The sequence below is a fragment of the Pecten maximus genome, chromosome 17, assembly GCF_902652985.1.
Source record: "Pecten maximus chromosome 17, xPecMax1.1, whole genome shotgun sequence".
Taxonomy (NCBI): Eukaryota; Metazoa; Mollusca; class Bivalvia; order Pectinida; family Pectinidae; genus Pecten; species Pecten maximus.
Window position 1 is genome coordinate 31,510,782 of NC_047031.1, and position 17,873 is coordinate 31,528,654.

At 36.8% G+C, this 17,873-nt stretch overlaps 3 protein-coding genes across 5 annotated transcripts in view; 1 reads left to right on the top strand and 2 right to left on the bottom strand.

Moving 5' to 3' along the window:
• Positions 1 to 3,237: 3,237 nt before the first annotated feature.
• LOC117315644 (G patch domain-containing protein 4-like) lies at positions 3,238 to 15,986 on the top strand. Its single transcript, XM_033869928.1, has 7 exons — positions 3,238 to 3,331; positions 3,791 to 3,864; positions 9,103 to 9,195; positions 13,244 to 13,345; positions 13,924 to 14,012; positions 14,612 to 14,671; positions 15,226 to 15,986. The coding sequence occupies exons 1-7, from the start codon at positions 3,277 to 3,279 to the stop codon at positions 15,872 to 15,874; spliced, it is 1,122 nt and encodes a 373-aa protein (XP_033725819.1). The 5' UTR covers positions 3,238 to 3,276; the 3' UTR covers positions 15,875 to 15,986.
• On the bottom strand, positions 4,498 to 6,434 carry LOC117315643. Its single transcript, XM_033869927.1, has one exon. The coding sequence runs from the start codon at positions 6,401 to 6,403 to the stop codon at positions 5,066 to 5,068; it is 1,338 nt and encodes a 445-aa protein (XP_033725818.1). The 5' UTR covers positions 6,404 to 6,434; the 3' UTR covers positions 4,498 to 5,065.
• Positions 15,987 to 17,657: 1,671 nt separating the features above from the next.
• Positions 17,658 to 17,873, bottom strand: part of LOC117315645 — a 36,301-nt gene continuing 36,085 nt past the window's right edge. For all 3 annotated transcript variants that reach the window (XM_033869930.1, XM_033869931.1, XM_033869929.1), the window contains one exon: positions 17,658 to 17,768. In XM_033869930.1, coding sequence (XP_033725821.1) covers positions 17,714 to 17,768 — 55 coding nt within the window. In that variant the 3' untranslated portion in view covers positions 17,658 to 17,713. The remainder of the gene's footprint in view (positions 17,769 to 17,873) is intronic.

The following is a 17,873-nucleotide window of genomic DNA, read 5'->3' on the forward strand; positions in this document are numbered from 1 at the left end:
TCACAGGGCCACGTCACTATCGTATCGTTTTTTAACACTTAACATGTCTACTCTACGTCTCATAACCTGTGACAGTGTTTGCAAAACGATACGATAGTGACGTGGCCCTGTGGTTATAAACAGTAGACATGAACGCATTTATGAATAATAACTATAGCTTGTAAGTACAGGTACTGTTATCAGAGACATACGTGTACATGTATATATGTCTCTACTCATCATCATCAAACTTTATTTCTTCCCAAAGGAGATAAGTGGAATACAACAAAATCGACAGAAAAAAAAAAAAAATAAGGAATATCAAAATAAGTGAAGAGTTCATTTAGCGCGCTTTCCATGAGTAGCTACTATGTAGCTTACTCACTATCGCGTACTTAATCAGAATCAGGGCGAGAATAAGCGCGTGACGCTAACGACGAATCGAGTCGCCTTCATTAGGAAGCGATTCCTGCAAATATCATCAATTAATTTTGCATTAAACATGAAAAACCAAGTCAGTGAATCAATTCATAGGCTAAGAAATATTGACACTTAGGGACAACACGGCTATGGCCCGAACAACAAGTTGTATCGGATAACCGGAAATGGTATACCGCATTGTACTACCGATTTTACCACTACACGTGTACTTCGGTGGTAGAGAATTTGTGTATCCCGAGCCGAGCCCGAGCCGAAGACCCGAGCCCGAGCTTTGGATATTTCCGTTTTTCTCCTTCATTACTGAATGGATTAAAGTGATTTTTTCTACAAAGATTTGATTTCAGGTTTTAAATCAATCCGTGTAAGTGGATTTTCTTAAAATGTATTTTAACGTCCTAAATCGACGATTTTCATTTTTTAGGGGGAGAATTTGTGTAGCCCGCAATCAAGCGTGACTATTCATGTTTTTTGCTAATTATTTCCGATAAATGCTATTATTGAGAAATATTACTAGATACAAACAACAAGTAAATATAGCTGATTCTAAAAATATAAATTTCAACATATATCTAATGTGACTTGATGTCAAATTTTGACATTTTTGTAACCGCGCCGACGATCAATGAACTCGCCGTGTTTACCGAGCTTTCACCGAGCCCGTGCTAAGGGCAGATAACTCTACCGATCCCGAGCTTTGTAGAACTTTTATTTACCCATCTTTTCATTATTGTTTATCACATTAAAATATTTTTATCACCATATGTACTTTTGTATTTTTTACGTAGAAAATAAAGTTTTCATTTGTGTTATAAACCAATTCACTCGTTTACTTTTTATCTGTTACTAAAGCTATTTCTTTTAGCTGACTCACAATCGATAAAAATATCATAAGTTAAGGCTTGAGAAACTTTCTTTTTTCTGTATTTACTAAGTTTTTTCTTTGGAAATTTAGAAAACCTACCATTTGAAATACAGTTTAGTGATTAGTGATAACAATAGGCTCGTTTATACTTACAACATCATCAGTCGGGGCAATTTCCTCTGGTTGATTTATACTCACGTGATCACTACTTATTGTATTTTCTTCTGACTGTTTAATACTCACGTCTTTGGATATATCTTCCTTCTCTTCCATTATATTTGATAATCTATTTGTTAAAGATAATCTAGACCTAGGTTTGGGCTTTTTAGGAGTACCGATGTCTGAAATATCATGGAGGGGAGAGATTTGATCAGATTTCACTGGAGAAACTATTGTTGTGCTTGGCGTTGAACATAGTACAGAATCACCTAACTTAGTTAACTTACTGTCTGGCGCGGGAACTATATCAGTTTCATCTCTATCACAAGGTCGTGGTCGTTTCCTACCTGCTTTCTTGTCTACACGTTTCCTGGAATTACGTTTAAGTTGGGCCATATGAAGTTTTCTCTTACCTACTGAATCATCTATTCCTATACTTAACTTAGCAGCTATAATGTGATAACAAGTACCTATAGACGGACACTGACATTTCTCTTTGGGATGTAACTGAACTACATACTTATCTCCCTGCGAACCTTCAACTAAAAATGTCTTGGCAGATGGAACATGAGTTACCTTATTATCCCTTAATGCGGCTACTGCTAACGACTTTTGGGAATACTTACCTGCTTGCGGAATATTAGAGTCTGTTGTGGCGTTAACATTGTCATCACTTACCTCTTCGTCGGTTATCTCGTCGTGTACATCTGGCTCTATATCATTGATATTACTCTGAATTAAATCTAATATACCATCGGGATTACAAACCTTCTCTGAAAATACTACATCATCTGGATCTAACTGTGCGCTCTTATGTATTTTATATATGTCATATTTCTAATGTTTTTGATGATATGGTAAGTTGTGACGCTGGTTGCGATAGGTGGTTTCACGATAGATGTGTTTGTGATCAGTCAGATTTTCATTTTTCAAGAGACAGTTTCGTTTGGCATTGTACTAAATGTTCGAAAATTCAAACTAGAATACAATAGGAAAATAGTACTGTAGTTGTATTAAAATCATGCATTGATGAAAATATGTTTTTACTAAAAGAAATAGCTTTAGTAACAGATAAAATGTAAACGAGTGAATTGGTTTATAACACAAATGAAAACTTTATTTTCTACGTAAAACAATACAAAAGTACATATGGTGATAAAAATATTTTAATGTGATAAACAATAATGAAAAGATGGGTAAATATATATAAAATCATTAAAATAAAATGATATGGGCTCTTTGTAGAACTGCGTCCTCGTCGCAGAGCCCGGAAACATTCTTATACCAGAATGGCTAAAAGTTCTACAAAGCTCGGGATCGGTAGAGTTATCTGCCCTTAGCACGGGCTCGGTGAAAGCTCGGTAAACACGGCGAGTTCATTGATCGTCGGCGCGGTTACAAAAATGTCAAAATTTGACATCAAGTCACATTAGATATATGTTGAAATTTATATTTTTAGAATCAGCTATATTTACTTGCTGTTTGTATCTAGTAATATTTCTCAATAATAGCATGTATCGGAAATAATTAGCAAAAAACATGAATAGTCACGCTTGATTGCGGGCTACACAAATTCTCCCCCTAAAAAATGAAAATCGTCGATTTAGGACGTTAAAATACATTTTAAGAAAATCCACTTACACGGATTGATTTAAAACCTGAAATCAAATCTTTGTTGAAAAAATCACTTTAATCCATTCAGTAATGAAGGAGAAAAACGGAAATATCCAAAGCTCGGGCTCGGGTCTTCGGCTCGGGCTCGGCTCGGGATACACAAATTCTCTACCACCGTGTACTTCCGGTATTTTCCTCACCACACGTGTTGTCGTTTTGAGATGTCCGATTCAAAATTCGCTTTGGAACAGCTCTCAAAACATGGCTGGAAGGAAGGTATGTACATAATTATTGAGTTGTCGCTTCGATCATTAACTGCTGAATTATAGGTCAGTGGTGTACGTGTTAGACGACAAAATAACAACAAGTTGAAACAGTCGAATGAGGTCGGGGAGAACATGGAGAAGTCATGATTTGTGGTATTCCATTATAATAGCTTTATATAGCTATGTCAACAGTAGCAAACTCATAAATCCCGTCAGAAAAGTTATACATGACAAAAACGAGAGCTATGGTCGGTAGGTGTGCGCATCATCCACGTTGTTGATTGCTGAAATCAGTGCGGAACTTGCACAGTGTCAAATAGTGTTCGATTGCCGAAGGCCAGTTGACGTCAGTAGAAAAAAAAAACAAAAAAAAAAAAATAGCCAGAGATCTAGAACTTTAGCTAGCTGGGGTAAAGACTAGACATGCCCCTGTGCTTGCAACTGGTAATTTTTTAAACTTTTGTTTCAGGTTCTGGACTTGGTAAGAGCGAGAGCGGTATTAAAGAAGCAATCAAAGTGAAACTCAAGCATGATACCCATGGGGTAAGATTAAAGCACAACTTATAGTCCAGTCATTTTATAGTAAAAATATGGCTAACCTCAAACTAATTGCAAAAGAATTTATTTTTGAGTTTCTATTATCTGTAACATGTCTTGCTTAATATTTAAAAAGTCTAAAGCCATCACCAAAAGGGAAAAGTTATTTTTTCACCTTTTTTTATACCTTACTTGAATACAAATCATTGAAAGAAAATATTGGGGGTAGGTGTATAATTTTCGGAATAAAAAATAAAGTCTTTAAGATAGAACAACTATATATACATTAGAATAAGCACAGATAGTACACCTTTCAGGACATATCACACTATATTGATTTAGATAAATCATGACGTCATAAATACCCGATAATTACCTCCCCTTATAAAAAAAAAAAAATCAAAAATTCAAAGTGGAAATGATTTCATTGATTTTTTTCTGTCTCTTTCAAATTTGTGTTGTTTTAAAATAAAAAATTAAGCAACGGACGAGAAATGTAACAACTCTTCGTCAAATCTTTCGAGCAAATTTCGGAAATTTTTACCATATTTCTAAATAATCGTGATTTAGGTTAAGTAAAGATAATAGAGTATAGAGGTACACTTGGTTATCAAAAGAAAATCTCTTATGGAAGTGATAATGCTGATCAAATTGAGTGTCATTGCATATTATTTTGCATGTCTATTGACGTCACAGCCTTAGAATTATCTCCACTTGTAAATAATCTCATCATTTAAAGAAATGTGAGTATAAAAATGATTTCCCTGTGTTTTGCATGTTGTTTCTATCATATATAATTTCAAACCTGCTACATATATATAAAGAAACCAATTCAGGGCAGTTATTAAGCATGCTTTTGTCATTTTAGCATAATGATTGACCTTTGGGGGCTCACATGTAGCAAGGAAATGGGGGCTAAACGTATTTTTATACAAGTCTATTGCAGGTTAACCATATATTTGTATTTGCATTTACACAGTTATATTTAGTGTCTGATAAAAGCATGGTAATGTTCATTTATAAGTTTTCGGGATATTACAGTAATGAAGCACAAACCAGTCATTTACAAATCCTCGTTCAAATATGCATGCGTCACTGGTAATGATTTCGAACAGCTGGCACCCCTACACTTGCCGCAACCCACAGAACACGACAAACCGTTTTTACGGCACGTGTCGCAATTCAACTTGCATCCACATTTAACCACTTAAAGCAGCTGTTCTGGAGCTGGAGGCATTGTACATTTCACGGGTAATAGGTAGTTCTCTTTGACAAACAATCCCCAGTTTTGTGGAACAAAGTTACACCCATTACCAATCCAACACTGACACTGAAGAAACGACCGTATACAGTGGAACCTGGCCGCAATTGAAGTTGGAGGCAAGGTGTGTACTTTTACAGATGTGACCCCTGTGTGCGTTTTTGCTGCAAACCTTCTGAAACGCAGGAGATCTAAGGTCTCAAATGGTTGTCCGCCATACCAGGCCGTGAGAATCTCTTCTCCTGCGGATGCAACTGCATCTACATCAGATGTACTATCCAGGAAGACACGAGCATGGTCTTGGAGGACGTCAGATGATTGTAGCTTCTTGAACGCTGGCCCTTTGCCGATACCAAAGAGTCGAGATGTCTTATCACATCCGCTCAAAGCATGTAACATGGGAAACAGGCTGCATTGATTTCCATGAACCTCTTTTGTCTTACCGATGTCCCATACCTTAATTTCTTTCCCAAGAGATCTTTTACAATCGGATTCTAAGTACATTGCATGATTCTGACGACCGGCGTGATAGCAGAGCAGAACAAGAAGATCTGTGCCCTCTCCAACTACAACAACATCTTTAATTGCTGCACAATTGACAGCAGTCTGTGTGATAAGAAGATCTGCATCTTCATCTGAGTGCACAGTCGTACAACCACTTTGCTGCAGTTTAGAACCTAACAGGTCTATGAAGTGCTGCTTATTTTCTATGTTGGACAGGAACAGTTCTTTCTTCATTCGACAGGGCATTTCCTTGGTGAAGTCTACTTTCTGTGCTGTTGCACCATTTGAGCGCCTGATATGGGTAACATCCTTCGTTGACAATTTACTGGTATAACCATCGAAGACAACAACAGAATCTGCGTATTTCATTGTAACTTGTTGTACGTACGTTTGACAAATGTTCGCAAATGAATCACCAACATTCCATGAGATTCTTTGCAACAGGGAACCACCGTCTAGCACAGTTAGTAAGTCATCTGGAAGTTTTGCAATTCCACAATCCCTCATACTCCAAAAGCAATCTGCTAGAGATGCTTTCTGTGCTGCCCTAGGAAGACCTGATGCCTCAAACAATGATGAAGGGTAGCTACACAGCTCATAGTTAAACACCATAGGAAGGTCTTCTAAGAGTCCCGTAGCGGCAATCGTGAGGCGCTGAAAAAGGAGTTGAGGGTCAATTAGCACACTCTCCCCATCTACCTTGACACAGGATTTATCCCTTTGGGTTTGCACTTGATTGGATCGCTTGAATGAGAATTCAAGAACCCTTTTCCCTTCCATGGATGCTATAATACGTTAACCAACCTCCTTTGCGTGGTCTTGGTTACACTGTCATCCGCTACCTCGCCTGTTTCAATGTTCCGTAAAGACACAGAACCTGAAAAGGGATTTCGGTCGCTCAAGAAACACAGGACTTTTGTTATATCCTTATGGTCACGTTCCTTCCTTGCAGCAGTGGCCTCCTTATGTTGGTCGCTAGTTTGAAATCCCATGCCTGTCAAAACTTGCAGAGCGTTATTCATGTCTGCACATGCAGGCATTGACAATAGCCACTGACTCCTCTGAACATCACCCATTCCAAGACCTCTGGTTAGTCCTCCTGATGTCTTTACACTTCTCATAAGTTCTTACTCTATAACAAGGTCGCATGATAGATCAGCCCAGAAACGATCACTCCTTCGAAAGACATGATATCCAGACAGAAGCTGTTGGTAATCATCTGGATGTTCAGTTTCCAGGTTCTGCATCTGTGTGAGGTAAGTATATCCAGACTTCGTGTAAAAATTGTCCCGTATACATTTCAAATGCATTTCCCAATCACCTGTTCTCTCGGCCTTTATGAATAATATGAGAATTTGTATCATTTCAGAATACTGAATCCAAAGCCTTGCTGTGCGCATTTGTTCATATATCTTTGAGTTCTCAGCAAGCAAGTCAAATGCTTCAGTTAAAACCAAGTTGTTACACAGTGTTTCAATAGGAATGTCTCCAGCTACGAGCTGATCATACAAGTTTGCTGCTTGAGATAACATGTGAGATCCATGATTAAAAAACGCTGGCGCATCTTCATCTTGAAGATTCTCTTCTGTCTCCGTGTTCTCCGCTACGTCGACTGGAAGCTTTACTCCAAACACTTCAGACACAAGAGCATGAAGAGCAACGTCAACTAGCATGTGACCTCGAAGTGCTCTTGCAACGGCTTTCCCTGTGATCATATGAGAAACTGCATCGGGGGGAATACACTGTCTCTAAAAGCTCCAAGAAAGCTCATTTCTAAGTGAAGTTCTCCTAAGCGTAGGACGATTGATTTGAGGTTGCTACCTGGCTCATCATTGGATATGATGGTAAATGCTTTCCAGTAGAGTGGTTGGTCAAATGTGATGATCGGGGTTTTGTTGTAGAGTCTGGCCTGCTCACTTATAAATCTCAGTGTTGAAAAAACGCATCATAGATCACTTGGGTTTAGATCAATCATTGGAAGAAATGTAAATGATGATTTACCTGGATGTGACCCTGATGCAATCATTTGCATAAGACCTGACCATCCTGGCATAGGCGATCTTAAAGGCCATACGAAAAAAAATATATAAGGCACTAGCAGTTTAATTTATCAACTTATAGTAAAACAAATTACAATTTTCCAAACATAAAAAAAAAGTGAAACACAAATAAGAATTAACTATTCACCAAACTTAGCTAGTAGAATATTTGATCTCCTACTCTTTTCAACTGAAATTAAGAAAAATACATGTATAATAAAGTAAAATGATAAATGAAATGAATAAAACCTAAAAATCAACGCAATTTTAAAAGAAAAGATAGCAGTATTAAATAAGCACAAACAAACAAAAATTCAATTCATGTATTAATGCATTTAAAAACTGAGAAGTAGAAGAATGAGAAGGTTCCAACAATGATTAAAAAATACGTTCACACTATAGGAAATACTCGTGTGTGAAATCGGTTTACGATGCTTTATAATCTCCGTTTTGTAGCACTACACGGCTTCCATACTTTGAATTTTTTATCGAGGCCGTCTTCCGTTATTTTAGCATAAACAATTAAAAAGGGTAGCCTTAGCACATCTATATTAAAGACATTATACACAATATGGAAAAATCAATGTAGTTTGTAAGACGTTAGTCTGAAATACAAGAAATATGCGCCCGGTGAAAGCAGACGTCGTCGTACTATACGTAGAATGTAAACAAACCGAACTCCCTTCACTTTACGCTGTCCGACATTCAGAAAAGGCATAATATTATTATTCTTGTATGAAAAGACCACAATTTTACATCCAACATATTATTTTCAAACTGGAATTATAACTTAATTGTGAATATATTTGTATATATCATGTTGTATTCTGCTTCGGAACATCGCGGTACCGGTGGGGCGAATCGTCTCAAATCTCACTACGGCGGCCCATACTCGCAAACACCGTATTGACAATATTTGACTACTTCAATGCCGTTTTTTTTCATTTTCCTCAACTTAGATTTTTCTAGACTTTTGGTATGATTTAAAGGGTGTCGTATTCTATTTAAAACCAATAAAATTATTTCTTTTGCAATTAGTTTGAGGTCAAATCTTAAAATGACTGGACTATTAATTCAAGTACAGCATTAATAAAACATAACTAATGAATAAAATACTAGACATTTAGTTGTTTAAGTGATTGATATGGTAACTATATATAGGAGAACATCCTGTCAGGTAAGTTTGATTTCATAAGAGCTAGCATGCGCACCAAAGGACTAACTAAATGTGAAACATATCGTCAAGTGATATAATTATAAAGTTAATAAACACCAATTAATATAAGTAAAAGAAAATGTAAGATAACAAGAAAAAAATTGCTCCTGCAAGATTAACTTGACAACAGACCAATTTCTAATGGTCAGTACCCGTCCCCTCTGCTGTCATTGAAAATTGACCAGTTGATCAAATTTGAATGGAAACTATTTCTGAATTTGTAGGTTGGTCATAGCAAAGGAGACGAGTTTGCTTTCCATTGGTGGGATCACGTGTTTAATAAAGCTGCCAGTAACATCAGCGTCAACTCCACAGAGGTATTTACTTTGTTAACAACTTGAGATGTTTTGTTTTGTGCAATGTTTATGGTCATTAATTAGTCTCATTAACCAACATATATTGAGTTTATTACTAAAAGGTGTTACCATCTGATGATCTTCATATATGGTAACAAAAAAAACAAAACAGCAATAAAAAAAACATAAACACACAAAATATTGATGGTCTTTTATACTAGTTTGACAAAGTTAGACCAGACACCTGACCAGTAGCTATTTTGTTAAAGTTTGTCAGCCTGTTACAGTACATTGTAGTATTTTCATTTTTATTTAGTAAGAATTTAGGGTAACAAACATTTTGGTATTTTGTATTTTTTTTTACCCAGAGGGGAGGGGGTTATATGAGGATAAATACATTACTAACCTTTTACACCAGGGGAGTAAGGTGTTTATTTAAGGATAATTACAATACTGAACTTTTACACTACAGGAAGGGGGCTTGTTTGACGATAAGAATGGTAATTCATTTGGCTTGAAGAAAAGGAATTATTGATATATAGTTTGATGTAGTTTGATACATTTATGTATGAGAAATACTATAAACTGAATCTATTTGTCATTGTTGGGCTTCACCCCAAAGAAGATTTTGTTTCAAAATTTGAGTCCTAGACTGAGATAGATTAAGTCAGAACGCTCTAATAGCCAGATTAAATCAGAACGTTCTAATAGCCGGATTAAGTCGGAACGTTCTAATAGCCAGATTTAATCAGAACGTTCTAATAGCCAGATTAAGTCAGAACGTTCTAACAGCCAGATAATGTCAGAACGCTCTAATAGCCAGATTAAGTCAGAATGCTCTAATAGCCAGATTAAGTCAGAATGTTCTAATAGCCAGATTAAGTCAGAACGCTCTAATAGCCAGATTAAGTCAGAATGCTCTAATAGCCAGATTAAGTCAGAATGCTCTAATAGCCAGATTAAGTCAGAATGTTCTAATAGCCAGATTAAGTCAGAACGCTCTAATAGACAGATTAAGTCAGAACGCTCTAATAGCCAGATTAAGTCAGAACGTTCTAATAGCCAGATTAAGTCAGAACGTTCTAATAGCCAGATTAAGTTAGCACATTCTAATAGCCAGATTAAGTCAGAACGTTCTAATAGCCAGATTAAGTCAGAACGTTCTAATAGCCAGATTAAGTCAGAACGTACTAATAGCCAGATTAAGTTAGCACATTCTAATAGCCAGATTAAGTCAGAACGTTCTAATAGCCAGATTAAGTCAGAACGCTCTAATAGCCAGATTAAGTCAGAACGTTCTAATAGCCAGATTAAGTCAGAACATTCTAACTTTTTGATTAAATCAAACTTTCCAATAGCCAGGTTAAATCAAAATGTTCTAATAGTCGGATTAAGTCAGAACGCTCTAATAGCCGGATTAAGTCGGAACGTTCTAATAGCCGGATTAAGTCAGAACGTTCTAATAGCCAGATTAAGTCAGAACGTTCCAATAGCCAGATTAAGTCAGAACGTTCTAATAGCCAGATTAAGTTAGCACATTCTAATAGCCAGATTAAGCCAGAATGTTCTAATAGCCAGATTAAGTCAGAACGTTCTAATAGCCAGATTAAGTCAGAACGCTCTAAAAGCCAGATTAAGTCAGAACGCTCTAATAGCCAGATTAAGTCAGAACGCTCTAATAGCCAGATTAAGTCAGCACATTCTAATAGCCAGATTAAGTCAGAACGCTCTAATAGCCAGATTAAGTCAGCACATTCTAATAGCCAGATTAAGTCAGAACGCTCTAATAGCCAGATTAAGTCAGCACATTCTAATAGCCAGATTAATCAGAACATTCTAATAGCCAGATTAAGTCAGAACGTTCTAATAGCCAGATTAAGTCAGAACGCTCTAATAGCCAAATTAAGTCAGAACATTCTAATAGCCAGATTAAGTCAGAACGCTCTAATAGCCAGATTAAGTCAGAACGCTCTAATAGCCAGATTAAGTCAGAACGTTCTAATAGCCAGATTAAGTCAGAACGCTCTAATAGCCAGATTAAGTCAGAACGCTCTAATAGCCAGATTAAGTCAGAACGTTCTAATAGCCAGATTAAGTCAGAACGCTCTAATAGCCAGATTAAGTCAGAACGCTCTAATAGCCAGATTAAGTCAGAACGTTCTAATAGCCAGATTAAGTTAGCACATTCTAATAGCCAGATTAAGTCAGAACGCTCTAATAGCTGGATTAAGTCAGAACGTTCTAATAGCCAGATTAAGTCAGAACATTCTAACTTTTTGATTAAATCAAACTTTCCAATAGCCAGGTTAAATCAAAATGTTCTAATAGTCGGATTAAGTCAGAACGCTCTAATAGCCAGATTAAGTCGGAACGTTCTAATAGCCGGATTAAGTCAGAACGTTCTAATAGCCGGATTAAGTCTGAACGTTCTAATAGCCAGATTAAGTCTGAACGTTCTAACAGCCAGATTAAGTCAGAACGTTCCAATAGCCAGATTAAGCCAGAATGTTCTAACTTCTTAATTAAATCAAACTTTCCAATAGCCAGGTTAAATAAAAATGTTCTAATAGCCAGATTAAGTCAAACTTTCTAATAGCCAGATTAAGTCAGAACGTTCTAATAGCCAGATTAAGTGAGAACGTTCTTATAGCCAGATTAAGTCAGAACGTTCTTATAGCCAGATTAAGCCAGAATGTTCTAACTTCTTGATTAAATCAAACTTTCCAATAGCCAGGTTAAATAAAAATGTTCTAATAGCCAGATTAAGTCAAACTTTCTAATAGCCAGATTAAGTCAGAACGTTCTTATAGCCAGATTAAGTCAAACTTTCTAATAGCCAGATTAAGTCAGAACGTTCTAACAGCCAGATTAAGTCAGAACGCTCTAATTGCCAGATTAAGTCAGAACGTTCTAATAGCCAGATTAAGTCAGAACATTCTAATAGTCAGATTAAGTCAGAACGTTCTAATAGCCGGATTAAGTCAGAACATTCTAATAGCCAGATTAAGTCCGAACGTTCTACTCTATATTAAGTCAGAACGTTCTAATAGCCAGATTAAGTCAGAAAGTTCTAACAGCCAGATTAAGTCAGAACGCTCTAATAGCCAGATTAAGTCAGAACGCTCTAATAGCCAGATTAAGTCAGAACGTTCTAATAGTCAGATTAAGTCAGAACACTCCAATACCCAGATTAATTCAGAATGTTCTAATAGCCAGATTAAGTCAGAACGCTCTAATTGCCAGATTAAGTCAGAAAGTTCTAATAGACAGATTAAGTCAGAACGTTCTAATAGCCAGATTAAGTCAGAACGCTCTAATAGCCAGATTAAGTCAGAACGTTCTAATAGCCAGATTAAGTCAGAACATTCTAATAGTTAGATTAAGTCAGAACGTTCTAATAGCCGGATTAAGTCAGAACGCTCTAATAGCCAGATTAAGTCAGAAAGTTCTAATAGCCAGATTAAGTGAGAATTCTCTAATAGCCAGATTAAGCCAGAATGTTCTAATACCGATCCCTCTGAATTCCGAACACCGGACTGATTTTGTGTCCGGTTCCTGTTAAAATATACCAAAAATTACTTCTGAAAACCGGCCTTACCTGAGCGATTATGACACGAGGTCAGGCCAGTCAACCGTGAAACAACAACTGTGACGGGTATTGTGTGAAGCCTTATTGTCTCGGGACCTACGTAGGTGATTTGTACAGGTATCCAATATATATCCCAAGGGGGCATTATGACGGAAGGCCTAGTGTATAATCAACACGACAATTATGAAACAATGCCACACATCATTGAAGCGTGTCGGTTCGTTTATCTTCTCAATGCAAGTAGAGCTAGAAGCCTGAGTTTCGCATTTAATTTAAATGAGGCCCAAAAGGGGTTGTTTTCGTAAAGAAGCCGTGATGTTTTTTTAGACAACAGCGATGTCGGAAATACGACCAGTATCATCTGATCAATTGTAATTGATATTGAAACAAAACATCTTCACACCCTTTACATTCTAATAGCGTGTTATACTGGTGACAAGTTCTAAAAGCCTGTATTAATGATGTACTTTTGTTGTAAAGGATGGTGTGAAGGTGAATAAATCAAAGGACACCAAACGGATATCCACGACTACCACAAAAACTTTTGACAATAAAGCCATGCTGTATGGCAAATTTCTCAAGGTGAGTATAGTTAGCAAATATTTTTCTTAAAGTGCTTGGAGGTTTTTTGTTTCCTTTTGAAAGAAAACTGGTGAATATGTAACATACTAAGACAATTTTAATGAGTAAAATTGAGATTTTGGGAAATCTGAAATATTTTTGTTGGCTAACAGGGCTTAAAATCTCATCATTATGAACTTTATCTATAAAAGGATCGGTACTGCATCATAATCATATACATGCTTGTCTTTATCCAGAAACAACACTACATCTCTTGCAACACTTCATCATAATCATATACATGTTTGTCCAGGGTGTGACTCTTCATCATAGTCATATACATGTTTGTCCAGGGTGTGACACTTCATCATAGTCATATACATGTTTGTCCAGGGTGTGACTCTTCATCATAGTCATATACATGTTTGTCCAGGGTGTGACACTTCATCATAGTCATATACATGTTTGTCCAGGGTGTGACACTTCTTCATAGTCATATACATGTTTGTCCAGGGTGTAACACTTCATCATAGTCATATACATGTTTGTCCAGGGTGCAACACTTCATCATAGTCATATACATGTTTGTCTTTAACCAGGGTGCAACACTATCCAATGGAAATTACGAGGCTACTAATGTGGAGGATTCTGAGGATGAGGAAAGTGAAGAGGAAACAAAACCAGCAAGGTTAGTCACATAGTTGTTGATTACATGAATTCATCACATATTGCCAATGTTAATCAAAGGAGACTTTGATGTGCATTAAATCCAATCTTGGCCGTTTAGGTAGACACTTTGCCGCGATTTGTGGTTCATGTAACAACGGGTTATAACTTCATCTCCTCTTTTTCAAGAGTTATCTCCCTTGGTGCCTTTCCTTTGTCCTGCAGTCTTCCGTTAACTGTTCTTGTCTGTCTGGAGACAAATGTTTGGGCGGCTAGCTAGCCCAAACATTTTTCAGGGTATTTTCGTTACTCAGACTTTTGTCAGATTTGGTAGTGTTTGCCACTCCAAATGAAAGCTATAGGAGATTGTAAGGCTAAAGCTAAAGAACATGGGATGTGGATGTTTTTTGGGAGAAAACCTTTGTTCAGGAGGGCATAGTGTAAATGTGAAGTGTATAGCTATGTCATCTTACTAGATCAGACTAGTTGGAATTTCTCTTTAACCTGTATTAGAATGGTGACCTTGAGTGAGAGTTAGGGAGACTGAAGCTCATGATGCTCTCAGTTAGGAGAAGATTCCAGTTCTGTGTAAGGTTTAAAATGTTGGTGTTTATTTCTTAGGATACAGGACATAGATGATGCTGAGCTCCTAAAGGCTTGTGGTGGAATGACGGGTCACAAGTAAGTCAGCTCAATCTGTTTACTGTAAACTCACATTACATGTACAACAACATCCATTTATCTCATAACTGGCCCTGTCTGCCATGTCATACGGCCATGTCATAAATATCGTTAGACACATATGTAATATCACTATTGTGACTTCATAATTAATATGTAACGTCGTATGATTGTCCGGGTAGCCGTAAAGTCCCATCTAGTTAAAGCTGGATTTCGCCTGTCTTTAATCACATAGAAACAGAAATTGAAAAATGGTTTTGCTTATAGTCTCATGAATAGACGTTATGTGATAAATAGAATCTTACATTTGTGGCTATGTCATAGGAAATTTATCAAACTCGTTCAATAATTTAATATGCAAGTCACCTAAAGGCTCGTGGCATAACAAATTATTGAACTCATTTAATAAATTCCATATGACATAGCCACTCATGCTAGATCTTCTATGTACAGTATTATTGTCTTTAATTTTATATGTTTGTAAACACAATAGATGATATCAATATAAAAACAAAACAGTAATTGAACTCAAAATCAATCTTTTTTGTCTACAGGGCTGCCAGACATGGTCACAAGTTGAATGGAAAATTAGCACGAATTGAAGAACAAGAAGCTTTGTTATTGGCTAAATACAAAACTGGAAAAACCAAAGTGAAAGAAAGAGAAAATGTTACTGAAGATAAAATTCAGAATGGAGAAGATAATGACATACTACAGAATGATTGTAGTCCAAAGGAAATAAAGAAGAAAGGAAAGAAGGACAAATCAGAAAGGAAGAAACGTAAAAGGGAAAAGGAGGACTTGGAGTGTGTCTCAGCAGAGGAGGCCATAGACACAGATTCAATTTGTAACCATAAAAAGCAAAGGTGTGACGAGACTTCAGAGACTATGGAGGATGATACAGACACAAGAAAGAAGAAAAAGAAAGAAAAGAAGAGGAAGAGTATAGAGATATCTGATATTGTGGTTGAGGACAATGATTGTGATAGGGGATCAAATAAGAGGAAAAAGAAAGACAAAAAACAGAAGTCTGATGTGTGTGAGACTGAGCTTAGTGATAACGATTCAAAAAAGAAGAAAAAGAAAGATTTAAAAAGACAGTCCTTTGAGGATGAGACTCCATTAAATAATGATTTACAAGATGACACAAAGACAAAAAAGAAGAAAAGTAAAAAACGAAAGAAAGAAAAATCAAGTGATTAATTTGAGAAATTTATATTAAAATTAAATTAAAAGTAAAACGAGATTGATATTTAATGCATTACATTATTCAAAGCAAGGGAACTATTTATGGTAATGAATATTTCTTTTTTTGTACAATTGTTGTAGTTTACCTTTTGCTTATTTGGTACATATGTTGGATCTGTTTTGCTTTGTCGTTTGGTTTTATGTATACAAACTATGGAAATTCTGTAGCTTGTAGTGACTTAAATTGAGAATTGAAAAAAATCACAAAATTGACTTACAGTAATTTGTTTTGACAAGAAAGAAATTATTCAGATCTTGACTTGTAGAAAACGACTTTGCAAACAAGGCTGCCTCTACTTGAGGCGCGAGACTATTGCCGTGATTCACGATTTCAAAGTTGAAGGGGTATAGCATTGATTTGAAATATAGCTTATAAGAGCTGTTTTCCTAAATGTTAAACAAGACTTTAGTTTCATAAAAGTATGTACATGTCATACATACAGCTGTTTCGACCATCCAAGAGTCATTAGTAATATTAGGGACATCATACAGCTGTTTCGTCCTTTCATGACTCCTAAAAAATGTTAGTGACATCATAAAGCTCTTTCGTTTTTCCAAGACTCGTCAGAAATGTTAGGGACATCATACAGCTGTTTCGTTTTTCCAAGACTCGTCAGTAATGTTAAGGACATCATAAAGCTGTTTAGTTTTTCCAAGACTCGTCATTAATTCTATATGATATTGGGGACATCATTCAGCTTTCGCTCGTTCAAAGAATCGTCATATATATTAGGGATATCATACAGCCGTTTTGTCCTTCTGGTGGGAAACAGGTACGATATCTCACGAAATTTCCAAGGCAGTGTTTTCATCGACACCGTCTAACTGAAGGAAATCAATTCACTTAAAATTTGAAAAGAATAACAGAATTAGAGAAAATTTCCGCAATTATTTCATTTAACCCTTACAACCTTCAGAAACATTAGTGGACTCTGCCATTCATTCATCATATGAAGTCCAATATTGTCAGTAGGGGTGAAATGATTAATGCAATAAGGAATTGCCGTAAGATAAGGAATGCTGATAAAACCAGACCCTGTTTGTTTCGATGCAATACACTAAGGAATCGTGTACAAGTATATTAGTGTAGTTTAGGGTGTCGGCCACGTAACCTCAGATGACGGGGCCGCAATATCTCGGTCAGAGCACCAGCCACGTGCAAGTAACCTCATGTTAGATGACCGCAATAGCTCCGTCGCTTAGACCACATAACCTCAGGTGAGGGGGCCACAGTAGCTCAGTTGGTTAGAGAGCCGGCCACGTTACCTCAGGTAAGGGGGCCGCAATAACTCAGTCGGTTAGAGTGCCGGCCACGTAATCTCGGGTGAGGGGACCGACATAGCTCAGTCGGTTAGAGCGCCGGCCACGTTACCTCAGGAAAGGGCGCTGTAATAGCTCATTCGGCTAGAGTACCGGCCAAGTGATCTCGGGTAAAGAAGCGAGGTGCGTGGTCCAACGCTCCCTACCCGTGCCGGTTTGTGTTTTTCAGGAAGCTGAGAAAAAAAGGGCCGGCTTGTGTTGTCTCGGTTTGGTCGTTGGGTAAGACACTTTACTCTTATTGCTCTGGATGGCATGCGACGGGCCATTTTTATGTTGTTCATTGAAAGGTGGTCACCAACTACTACAAGGAGACCCCTCGACAAAAACGAGATATCACGGGGTGATAGACTCAGCAAACAAACAAACAACCAGAAAAGAATCAAATTCATATAATTAATAATAAAAAGAACACCATGAGTCCCAGTATATAAAAATAATTCTATTTCGTGTTTTCAGACACTAAACAATCAATTTCTACTTAATATGGATGTCGCTGTGGCATGTGATGCTGATACCGAGTTTCTGGATTCTGTAACGATAAAGTAATGGGATTTATTGATTAAGTCAGCTATTCATGAAAAAAACCCACAAATAAATTGTCATTTCATAAATGCATAATAAATATATGACGTCT